Source organism: Penicillium verrucosum, assembly GCF_028828655.1.
Source record: "Penicillium verrucosum strain IBT 35672 chromosome Unknown utg000002l_segment0_segment0, whole genome shotgun sequence".
Classification (NCBI taxonomy): Eukaryota; Fungi; Ascomycota; class Eurotiomycetes; order Eurotiales; family Aspergillaceae; genus Penicillium; species Penicillium verrucosum.
Window position 1 is genome coordinate 2,107,825 of NW_026643211.1, and position 12,012 is coordinate 2,119,836.

General features: G+C 49.1%; 4 protein-coding genes across 4 annotated transcripts; 3 read left to right on the forward strand and 1 right to left on the reverse strand.

Moving 5' to 3' along the window:
- Positions 1 to 595: 595 nt before the first annotated feature.
- N7516_006438 (uncharacterized protein) lies at positions 596 to 4,909 on the forward strand (the record flags this gene model as incomplete). Its single annotated transcript, XM_057219158.1, has 1 exon — positions 596 to 4,909. The coding sequence occupies one exon, from the start codon at positions 596 to 598 to the stop codon at positions 4,907 to 4,909; it is 4,314 nt and encodes a 1,437-aa protein (XP_057073249.1).
- Positions 4,910 to 5,477: 568 nt separating this feature from the next.
- On the forward strand, positions 5,478 to 6,146 carry N7516_006439 (uncharacterized protein; the record flags this gene model as incomplete). Its single annotated transcript, XM_057219159.1, has 1 exon — positions 5,478 to 6,146. The coding sequence occupies one exon, from the start codon at positions 5,478 to 5,480 to the stop codon at positions 6,144 to 6,146; it is 669 nt and encodes a 222-aa protein (XP_057073250.1).
- A 473-nt stretch (positions 6,147 to 6,619) lies between these two features.
- Positions 6,620 to 7,593, reverse strand: N7516_006440 (class I SAM-dependent methyltransferase; the record flags this gene model as incomplete). The annotated part of the gene is made up of 4 exons (XM_057219160.1): positions 6,620 to 6,792; positions 6,858 to 7,289; positions 7,359 to 7,466; positions 7,524 to 7,593. The coding sequence occupies 4 exons, from the start codon at positions 7,591 to 7,593 to the stop codon at positions 6,620 to 6,622; spliced, it is 783 nt and encodes a 260-aa protein (XP_057073251.1).
- Positions 7,594 to 8,903: 1,310 nt separating this feature from the next.
- On the forward strand, positions 8,904 to 11,691 carry N7516_006441 (Kha1p; the record flags this gene model as incomplete). The annotated part of the gene is made up of 3 exons (XM_057219161.1): positions 8,904 to 9,035; positions 9,083 to 10,162; positions 10,225 to 11,691. The coding sequence occupies 3 exons, from the start codon at positions 8,904 to 8,906 to the stop codon at positions 11,689 to 11,691; spliced, it is 2,679 nt and encodes an 892-aa protein (XP_057073252.1).
- Between the last annotated feature and the right edge of the window lie 321 nt (positions 11,692 to 12,012).

The following is a 12,012-nucleotide window of genomic DNA, read 5'->3' on the forward strand; positions in this document are numbered from 1 at the left end:
TATCTCCAACTATTTATGCGTCGGGCTCGGAGGTCGGGGGTCGGGACATATAGTCCGCGTGGATCCACGTTAGACCCAATTTTCAATGTAAGACTCATATAAAACTCGTAAAATGGCGTAAAAGGAGTGTTCTACTGAGTACTCCGTACGGCAATATCCAATGTGTCATAATAATACATATAGATTTTCGCTAAGCATTCTCTACAACATAGGGCTGAACGGAGGAGCGGGTAGCAACTAGTGGAAATTCGGCCATGTAGTATGCAAGCAAATGCCCCTTTTTATATTCTTTATATCTTCCTTATGAATTGTTTATATATAATTATCGATCAGATTGGAATAGGACTTGTTGAACTAATAATAGATTACTACCTATATGTACGTATCCGTACTATATTTCGGTCGGTGAAGCGGAGTCCGTTCCTCCGTTATACATTGAGCCTCTACCCCAATGAAGTAAATATGGATAACTCCGGTCACTACGTTGTCCGTCCCCCGATGAGATGATTTTCATTAAAAGGGTCGGGCTCGCCTGATGCCTGGTCCTAGAGCTCAGACTCTTAACGCAATTACACACACTAGTTCACTCCTCGCTATGGAGAAGGACTACGATGAGCCCGAATTCGCCCCAATCACGGGGCGAAGTGCAACTGTGCTAGAAGAGCGAGAACAACAAACACTGACTCGTATCGCCTCCAGCAAACTCGGCCAACAACTTTCAAGATCCGCTAGCAAGAAAGGTGTCGTCCCCCACCTCGATCCTACCGACCCCCAATTTGATCATCGCCGATGGGCGCAAATGGTGTTGGACCAGGTCAACGATTCAGGCATTGATATCCCCAACCAAGGCGTGGTCTTCTCCAATTTATGCGTCAGTGGTTCTGGCTCCGCTCTACAATACCAGGAAACCCTCATTTCCAGTTTGAAAGTGCCCTTCCGAGCTGCAACAAGAGCCTTGACTGGGCGGGCCTCACCACCAAGACAAATCCTCCGCAACTTCGATGGCTTACTCCAGGGAGGAGAACTTCTTCTTGTCCTGGGTCGACCCGGTAGTGGATGTACGACATTACTGAAGACTATCTGCGGACACCTTGGGGGTTTGACCGTGGAGCCCGAAAGTACACTTCACTACAAAGGAGTTGCATTTGACCATATGATCAAACATCACCGAGGAGAGGTCGCATACAACAAGGAGGTCGACCTACATTTCCCCCATTTGACCGTGGGTCAGACCCTCACATTCGCCGCCCATGCTCGTGCGCCCCAACAACGTGTGGAAGGTGTGACTCGTAACGAATACGTTGAGACAATCACTCAGGTGGTCCTGTCCGTCTTTGGATTGTCCCACACCTACAACACCAAGGTGGGCAGCGAGTTCGTACGTGGTGTCAGTGGAGGCGAAAGAAAGCGAGTCAGTATTGCTGAGATGTTTCTGGCTCGCTGTCGCATCGGAGCATGGGACAACAGCACCCGTGGTCTAGATGCCGCATCCGCTCTAAAGTTTGTGAAATCACTGCGTCTGTCAGCTGATATGGGCCAGTCCTGCCATGCCATTGCAGCCTACCAAGCATCGCAGTCAATGTATGATCTTTTCGACAAGGTGGTTCTTCTATACGAGGGATATCAGATCTACTATGGACCCAGGGAGCGTGCAGTATCCTATTTCGAAGACATGGGCTGGGAGAGACCAGAGCGCCAAGTCAGCGGTGACTTCTTGACTGCTATCACTAACCCCGCAGAACGCACGGCGCGGCCTGGCATGGAGAGCAAGGTTCCTCGCACAGCGAAGGAATTTTCCGAGCATTGGAAAAAGAGCTCCGAGTATCAGCTCTTACACAAGGGTATTTCCAACTTCGAAAGTGAATATCCGCCAAATGGAGCCGACGCAAAAAGGCTCATGGAAAGCCACAAAGAGCGACAAGCCCACCACACTCGAGCTCGCAGCCCCTTCCTGCTCTCTGTCCCCATGCAGGTGCGGCTCTGCATGCGTAGAGCCTGCCAGCGAATGCTCCAAGATCTCCCAACAGCCATGGCACCGGTTATTGTTCAGATCGTTCTATCTCTGATCATTGGATCCATCTTCTACAATACCCCGGACATACCCAGTTACTTCTTTCAAAAGGGCGCGGTGATGTACTTCGCTGTGCTTATGAACGCCCTACTTACGATCAATGAAGTCCTTCAACTCTATGCTCAGCGTCCTGTTGTCGAAAAGCAAGCTGGATATGCATTTGTCCACCCGTTCACTGAAGCACTAGCCAGCCTTGTCGTCGACCTACCGATCAAGATCATACGAATCTCGATTTTCACGGTTGTCCTCTACTTCATGGCAAACCTGCGCCGGGAAGCGGGAGCTTTCTTCATCCATTACCTGTTTTTGCTCACTGCAGTCCTGGCCATGTCTGGCCTGTTCCGCAGTGTCGGTGCATTGACCAAAACTGTTGGACAGGCTATGGCGATTGCTGGTGTGCTTGTGCTCTGCATTGTCGTTTATACCGGATTTACATTGCCACAGCCGTACATGCATCCATGGCTTTCGTGGATCCGGTGGATCAACCCGATCTACTATACCTTCGAAGGACTCGTGGCGAATGAATTCCATGGTCGAACATTTGACTGTTCTTCGTTCATCCCAAGTTATGGAACTGGAACGTCCTTTATCTGCTCTACCGTCGGTGCAGTCGCCGGTCAGCGAACTGTATCTGGGGATGCTTTCATCGAGAAGAACTACGAGTACAAGCACTCTCATCTGTGGCGGAACTACGGAATCCTCATCGCCTTTTTCATCGCCCTCAATGCGCTCTACTTGACTGCCACAGAGTACATTACTGATGACAAGTCAAAGGCCGAGGCATTGGTCTTCCGCCCTGGACATGCACCAAAGTATCTCCAGGAAGGCCACAACATCGAGCTTGGAAGAGAGGAGGTCAACAAGCTGGAGCTGCAGAGAACCAATGACACCATCCGTCTTCCTGAGCAAAATGATATTCTCTCATGGAACTCTCTCAACTACGACATCCCCGTGAAGGAGGGGACCCGGCGACTCCTGGACAATGTCAATGGCTGGGTTAAGCCTGGTAGCCTGACTGCATTGATGGGTGTTTCTGGAGCCGGAAAGACAACACTTCTTGATGTTCTTGCACAGAGAGTCTCCATTGGTGTTGTATCTGGTGATATATTCGTGAACGGCAAGGGTCTTGCGGCAAATTTCCCCCGTCGGACTGGATACGTGCAACAACAAGATCTTCATCTTGACAGTACCACTGTGAGAGAAGCTTTGCGTTTCAGTGCGATGCTTCGTCAGCCTCAAAAGGTTACCAAGCAGGACAAATATGAGTACGTGGAACAAGTTATCCAAGTCCTAGGCATGGAAGATTTCGCCGAGGCGGTGGTTGGAAGCCTCGGAGAGGGTCTCAACGTCGAGCAAAGGAAGCTGCTTAGTATTGGTGTCGAACTTGCTGCAAAGCCTACCCTCCTTATCTTCCTCGACGAGCCCACCAGCGGCCTCGACTCCCAAAGCTCTTGGACTATTTGTCAGTTCCTCAGAAGACTTGCAGACCATGGCCAGGCTGTCCTCGCGACAATCCACCAACCTAGCGCGCAGTTGTTCCAAACATTCGATCGTTTGCTATTCCTCGCCAAGGGAGGAAAAACTGTCTACTTTGGCGATATCGGAAGCCAATCCTCCACTCTTCTAAAATACTTTGAAAACAATGGCGCTCGACCATGTGAGCAACTCGAGAACCCCGCTGAATACATTCTGGAAATGGTTGCCGGAGATTCTTGCTCAATCGACTGGGTTGAAGCCTGGAACAAGAGCCCAGAGTATGAAGAGGTACATGCTGAGGTTGAACGACTTCATCACGCCCACAAGCCGGCTATTCCTCGACCTTCCCTAGAGGATTCTGAGTCTGATGACGACAACTCCGAGTTCGCCATGCCACTCGGCAGCCAGTTGTACTATGTCCTTGGACGAGTTTTCCAACAGTATTACCGTCAGCCAGAATACGTCTACTCCAAGTTCATTTTGGGCATTGTATCCGGTCTATTCATCGGCTTCTCATTCTGGAAAGCAGATAACAGCCAACAAGGTTTCCAAAACGTGCTTTTCAGTATTTTCCTGCTGTGCACAATTTTCAACACTCTTGTCAACCAGATCATGCCCAAATTTGTCGTCCAGCGCTCCCTCTACGAGGTCCGCGAACGCCCATCCCGCATCTACTCCTGGAAAGTCTTCATCCTATCCCAGATGCTCGTCGAAATCCCGTTCCAAGTCTGCCTCGGCATCTGCTCCTGGGCCTGCTTCTACTGGTGCGTCTTCGGCGCCGATCAAGACTCCGAGCGCCGCTCCCTGATCATGCTCTTCATCGTCCAATTCTACATCTACGCCGCAAGCATGGCACAGCTAGTCGTCTGTGCAATTCCCGAGCCCGCACTCGCAGCGATGCTCGCCACGCTGATGTTCGGTCTTTCCTTTATCTTCAACGGCGTCATGCAGCCACCTGATGATCTTCCCGGCTTCTGGATCTTCATGTACCGCGTCTCACCGTTCACTTACTATATCGGCGGCATCGGAGCTACAGCGCTCCATGGCCGTCCGGTTGAGTGTAATGATGCGGAGATGAGTGTCTTTGACCCGCCTGCTGGTCAGACCTGCTTCCAGTATATGGAGAAGTTCCTCGCGACTGCGCCCGGAACACTTGCTAATTACAATGCCACGTCTGGCTGTGAGTACTGCTCGCTCAGTTCAGCAGATCAGTATCTCGCTGGGAGGAAGATTGAGTGGGGAGATCGCTGGAGAAATTATGGAATCTTCTGGTGCTATTTCATTTTCAATGTCTTTGCTGCCATCTCGCTCTATTACCTCTTCCGGGTGCGGAGCTCTAAGGCTAAGACAAAGAAAGCTTAATGGATTCAGTTGGTAGAGGGTTGCCAGTTTGTTTCTCATTTCATTTGGCCTGCTTTGGTCTCTCTATATGAGATGCTTGTTCTTGTACATTTACTGCATATTTTGATACCTGGCGTCTTTGTACATTCACCGACAAAGGAATTACCTGAAAATACATAATCAAACGCCTCATCACCTACTTTCGCTTTGTTCATTCCAACACGTATGACTGCTATACATCCTTTGTTACCTTTCTTCATATCTTGAAGTTGTATAGAGCTTGGCCATCAGATTAACTAACATTCTTTCTCATTCTTTCTCTTCAGATAAAAAACCTCATTGTGGAGATTCACAAGTCTCAAATTCTTTACTTCCTTCTTTCATACTGAACATCTTTGGTTCTTTGTTCTAGTAAGTGAAATCCAACGGAGCCATCCATTCTACGCATCAGATGGGATATATATACCAGCTATTCCCTCCCCCTACGTCCTGTATCAATCACTCTACCATCAACTGTTCCCAATTTTACCCTTCTCAACAGATCAACCATCTTCATCCCAGACTATTAAACAGTCTCAACCCAGCCAAAATGGACGAGCATTGCGTCCCCCGGACCCAAATCCCCGAGCGTCTCTACCGGGTCCAGCATGACAAGTCTTTCACAAAGGACGCGGAGATAGGGCTAGTTGCATCTGACGTGACAACATTCACCGAGGACTCAGAAGAATTTGCAAGTGTCGTTCAGTCCCACATCAATGGGATCAAAGAAGAAGACGGAAGCATATTCATCTCTGCTTTCGCCAGCAAGACTCAGGCCGAAGACTGGATGTGTCGCAAATGGCGCTCGTACGGCGAAGGTGCTCAAATCCTCGAGATCGAAACGAGTCATCTTGGCCATGGGTATGTGTACCGCGCTGGCGAAGTGGCTCACACTCTCGAGGTGGATGTCTCAGGGACGACGTACGGGGACCTGCACAATGAGTATTTGATCCTGCACCGTGTTCCCGCTCGCGCTATCATCGCCCGGCGGGCTCGGATGATGACTCATGGATTGGAAGACAGGAATTCTGCAGGAGACAGCAGCTCAGATGCGACCATGGCATCAAGGAAATCTTCTGTATCGTTCCAATGGCCAGAGCTACCGGGTAAAAGGGGACAAGCTGCGTCTAAGACAATAATCGACCTCCGGAGTGAACCGAAAACGGAGTTTATCGGCTCCCCGCCTATCGGCTCCTCCCCTCGTGGCTCAATCTGGTAAATGCGCCCTTTCGTAAGAGTCATTTCTTCCAGCTTGCCGTCTATGGGCTACATGGCTCTACATCTACTCGTCAAACTAGTAATGACCTGTGGAAGGTCGTTTGTTTCCTCTTTAAGAGTTGTATTTCGGTGTTTCCTTTGATCCGCTCTACAGTTAGTTTGCATTGTTATGATTCTTTAAATGCCAGATAGACTGAATTAGACTAAATGCATTCTTTTTATCAAGACATATTTCATTGTCTCTTTATTCATAGTATTTAACCTCAAAATCAATTGGATTTGAGTATGCAATCCGACATACCTCGCACTCAAGGCATTAGAAAGTAAGGCTTATCCACACATGCTTTATAGGAGCATTTGAAAGACGGAGCAGATATATGTTGTGCTCCCAGGTGTCGCATTACAGATTCTTTCGTGGCTGCTTGCATTTCTCCATTCATATGTGAAGGAATATGCAGCATAATCGGGGTTTAATTAACACTTTTTCTTGACAAGCACACCCTGAATCCGAGGCAGCAAACTAAACGGCTCTTCGGGTTCTTCAATCCCGTGTGCATTTTCCCACTCTCCACTGCTGAGAATGTCCGCCAACACATTCCGTGTCAAATCACATCCGACAAATGTGCTCCAAGCCGGATTCCAGCAAGCTAAGGTTTCTTCATGTTAGTCGGTCACCCAGGAAGGAAGAAAGGTTGGCAAAAGATAGACATACCTTGCGCCACATTGGTCAAACGGTCTCTACTGCATCCGTGTTCCCAGAATATAAACTTGCCACCAGGTTTGAGCAGCTTCCACACCTCCTTCATCACACTCTTCGGGTCCTTTACGGCACACAAGACCTGGATGCATAACACGGCATCCAAACTCCCCTCGGTGATTCCCTCTGCTCTTAGGATATCGCTATCTTCCACTCCACAAACTATGACCTTATATTTATCCCGCAGGTCATGCTTGTCCAATCTGGAATTTATGCCATCTTTGAAGTAGGGATTAGGTTCAATGCCATAGACATATTTGACAATAGAGGTATCATAACGATGAATCTGATTGCCTGGCCCAGGACCTAGTTCGAGAACAATGCCGCCAGCGGCTTGTACAAGCGAAGGAACAATAGTTGTGTCTTCGTAAGCGATAAAACCGTCAGCTGTGTATGATGGTTAGTCTACTCTGTACACAAGTTAAGTGGGGGGATATGGTGAGTGGGTTAGATTACAGGCTATACTGAGCAACTTGGCTGAAGCGACATCTCGAATTTGTAGTGGGCGGCCAAGTGCTGAGAGACCATCACGACGAACGGCTTGTGTTAAAGCTTCCCAGTGCACTGTAGAGTTGAGTGTTTGGTAGAATTGTGGGAATTGGCGGGGTAACAAGGACTTACGACAAATAGACAACCAGATCAGGGCCCATGGACGGAGAATGGAAGCAAGGCGGCTAGGTTTGGGGGCCATGGTTATCTACTCGGGACGGTTATGAATGATGTTCGAATCTCTCGAAAAGAAAGACCAAAAGTCCGAAGTGGTGGTCGATATCTTTCTAGGCAAAGTTGTGCTGGGAAGAAAACAGAAGTTGGATGTTCGGCGAGTCGAATGTTATAGTCACCGCATTGCTCTATCAATCGATACTAGTTTCGGTCTAGTCTATGACTTAGGGCTCATGTAGTTAGCGTACGGGGGCTAAAAGTACCCACATTGGACCGCGCCGAATAGATAGGCAGGCTTGCACCTCGATGACCTGCTAATCAGGGCTTATGGCGTCATCTCGCCTATTACAGAGATAGTAAGCTTAGCGAAAGACTCAAATGGAGAATAACTACGCTTGGCTTTGAGGCTGAGTGTAATCTGCTATGAAAATCCTTATCGAGGCTGGGGCAAAGTCCGACCTAGAAGGATGAAAACGTTCATTTTCAACATGTATCTGAAGAAAAAAGGGCATTATTTGAAAACAGTCTAATCCTAAGAAGGCACAATATGATAATATCATACGGTAAAGCCCATGTGTGAGCTAAGTTTCCGAAGTACCTTTTGTGTTACTTTTCGGCGCGAGTGATAGCTAAAGTAAGGGGATAAGTGAAATGGATTCGAATTAAGATACATCCATAGATTTAAATGGAATATAAAGAGAAAGGGATGCCAGGAGAATGGTGATTAGTATGTTAGGACTCCGGAAATTGTTATATATATTTGGAGGTAACATAGTGGGAATGACAGGTTGTATATATATATTCTCTGTAAACGAGACTAAAATATATGTTAATGAAGAGAGTAGATCCCAGCAAGCTACATAACCAATACCTAGGTACATATTATAAGATCTGCAAGAGAGGAGTAGGTAAAAGATTGTATCTGGGGTAGATAAATCTGGGGTAGATCATCTGCCTTTGGCGCCAAAGGCCCGAGCTGTCAACATCACCACGTGGGAACTTTAAAAATAGCGGAGGTTAGAAGATTAGGAGTAGGAGGTTATTGATAATTTATTATTTTCAAGATACCGTACAATATGCATATAGTTATAGTAATATATAGTAACATGGAGGAATGTCGTAAATATGCCTTGCTAGGCCGCATGCGGTTCCCTTCAATAAGCTGACTGCTGGTGATTTACCGTTGCAAACCAAGTTGACTAGATCCATGGCAACTGGAAATCTTATTGGCTCCTCGTATTAGCGCAGGCTGACCCTCACTTTCATTTATCTTCTCCAACTTGACTTATAACCCCCCCCTTTGCCTGTTCTCTTTGCCGAAGCTGGATATTATCCAGTATGGCAACCAACGCGACGGCTACGGCTACGGCCAGCAGCACCAACGTAGTTAGTCCACAGGGTGGCATTCTCGAAGGTGGCAACCCAACCGATTATGACTCCAAGAACCCACTGGTGTTGTTTATTATCCAGGTAGCTATGTCGCCATCCAAAATAACGGTAATTTAACTGACAAGCAGGCTGTCATAATTATCGTGCTATGTCGTCTGATCCACTGGCCGCTCTCCAAGCTTCGCCAGCCCCGAGTCATCGCTGAGGTTATCGGGGGAATTATTCTGGGCCCATCGGTGATGGGTCGCATCCCCGGATTTACCGATGCCATTTTCCCGACCGCCAGCATCCCCAGCCTCAATGTAGTCGCCAATCTGGGCCTGGTACTCTTTCTATTCTTGGTCGGTCTGGAGACCGACCTCCGCTTCCTGATCAGTAATTGGCGGGTCGCTTTGAGTGTGTCTGCTGCGGGCATGATCCTGCCATTCGGGTTGGGCTGTGCCATCTCGTATGGACTCTATCACTCGTTCCACGATGACCCTGGTACCAAGCCTATCGCCTTCGGTACCTATCTACTGTTCATCGGTATTGCCATGGCCATCACGGCCTTCCCCGTGCTGTGTCGTATCCTTACGGAGCTGAAGCTGCTCTCAACCCGGGTCGGTGTCATCGTGCTGTCCGCCGGTGTTGGTAATGATGTGGTGGGCTGGATCCTGCTTGCACTGTGCGTCGCTCTTGTCAACGCGGGCAGTGGCATCACGGCTCTGTGGGTGCTGTTAGTCTGCGTTGCCTACATGTTATTTTTGACTTTCGCTTTCCGCCCGCTGTTCCTTCGCTTCCTGGAGAAAACAGGTAGCCTGCAAAAAGGGCCCAGCCAGTCGGTGGTCGCCCTGACATTGCTCATTGCTTTGGCTTCAGCCTTCTTCACGCAGATTATTGGTGTTCACGCCATTTTCGGAGGCTTTGTTATCGGCTTGATCTGCCCGCATGAAGGCGGCTTTGCTATCAAGATCACTGAGAAAATTGAGGACTTGGTCGCTGTCATTTTCCTGCCCCTTTATTTCACTTTGTCTGGTCTGAGTACCAACCTGGGCCTCCTTGACTCTGGAATCGTCTGGGGTTATGTAGTTGGTGTAATTGCCATCGCGTTCATTGCGAAGGTCACCGGAGGTGCTGTTGCCTCCCGGCTCTGTGGCCTATTATGGCGTGAGAGCTTTTCGATCGGTGTGTTGATGAGTTGCAAGGGTTTGGTGGAATTAATTGTGCTGGTAAGTACTGACGCCAGACGAAGTTTCCCGATTGTGAATGTAGGCTAATTCAATTATGACAGAACATTGGCCTCCAAGCCAAGATTTTGAGCACTCGCACGTTTACAATTTTTGTCGTGATGGCCTTGGTCACCACATTCCTTACTACTCCCTTAACAACCTTGCTATATCCAACATGGTATCAGATCAAGGTCGAGAGATGGAGACGCGGCGAAATTGACTGGGAAGGCAACCCTGTCCAGCACGATAACCGCAATGACAGCGTCGCCCTTGCCAAGGACCAGTTGAAGACCGTCCCAGTACGCAAGCTCCTCGTCTATCTTCGTCTCGACGGTCTTTCGGGTGTTTGTACTGTGGCAGCCCTCCTCAGCCCAAAGCGACGTGCATCCGTGTCATCACGTATTCACCCAGCGAAGATGCCAAAGAAAACCGAGGAAAATGTCGAAGATCCTATTACCGAAGAAGAGGATGACAACGCGGCACTCAAGGTGCACGGTGTAAGGCTAATGGAATTGACCGACCGTGATTCCAGTGTCATGAAGGTTGCTGCTGCGGGTGAGCATGCGCTATGGGATCCAGTGGTCAACACCTTCCGGGCGTTCGGAGACTGGCACGATCTGTCGCTGATGGCTGGTGTATCTGTTGTTCCCGAGTACTCTTACGCAGACACTGTCATCGGCATGGCGCAGCAAGACACCGCAGATATGCTTCTTCTCCCCTGGAGCGAGACTGGCACACTGGCCGACCATCATAACGGACTAGATATCGACGAAGCCAATCGTTTCTCCAACGGTGCCTACGCAAGCTTCGTTTCTGATATCCTAGAGCGGGTCCCCGGCCATGTAGGCATCCTAATCGAATACAGCCCAGTCTCAACCTCATCAAAGCGCCCCGTGGTCTCCCGCACCGCCAGCGGTATGAGCCTCCAGGGCTCCTTTTTCGCCCGCCAGTCAACTGGCAGCCGCTCCCACCATATTGTCCTTCCATTCTTTGGCGGTGACGACGACCGCTTCGCTCTTCGACTGGTCATGCAGCTCGCTCAGAATGACCAGGTCACTGTGACTGTTATTCAAATCGGCGGATTGGGCAGTGATAGCAGCAAAACAGAGATGTCGACTGCAGCCTCTGGCTCGACTTCAAGTGCGGTCCCCGCGTCCAGCTCTCAATCCGACACGGTCTTCTTCGAGACGCTCCGTGATTCAGTGCCAGAGGAACTTCAAGAGCGCGTCGTCTTCCACCAACCAGCTGCCAACGAGAGCATCACCGACGCAGTTCAAATGGCTGTTGTTTCTGTGCGCGAAGAACTTAACCAGACATCCAACAAGGCGAACAATATTGTCATCGTTGGTCGTCGTAGTATCTCTTCTGAGATTGAGCTGGGTCTTTCGGACGACGGCATTGGCTATGATACCCGTCGGGCTCTGGGAGCCGTCGGGACTGCGATGGTCCACCCCGAGAGTAAGATTTACGGCAGTGTATTGGTGCTGCAGGCTGGTACTGACACTGCGTTGGCTGAATACTGTCGCTGAACATATTTTGAGATCTTGCTTGGAGCAATTGTGAATATTTCGATTGCATATTTGGGAGAGCTAGTTTTCTCGTATGAACATTTTGGAACATCCCATACATATGTAGAGCCGTAGAGATTATCAACACATACGTTGCCAGTGTGCGCGGGATTTTAGGCCACGAGAGCTATGGAATCGGGGGTTTGATGAGAATGAGACAAGGCAGTGGGTTGCAACTGCGACTGTGTCGCAGACCTGCGTAACTTTACTTGACGGAGGCTGCCTATGTTCAGTAAGGTTGATCTCTGTATTGGGGATATAGGCCACGGACTGTAACTGAAG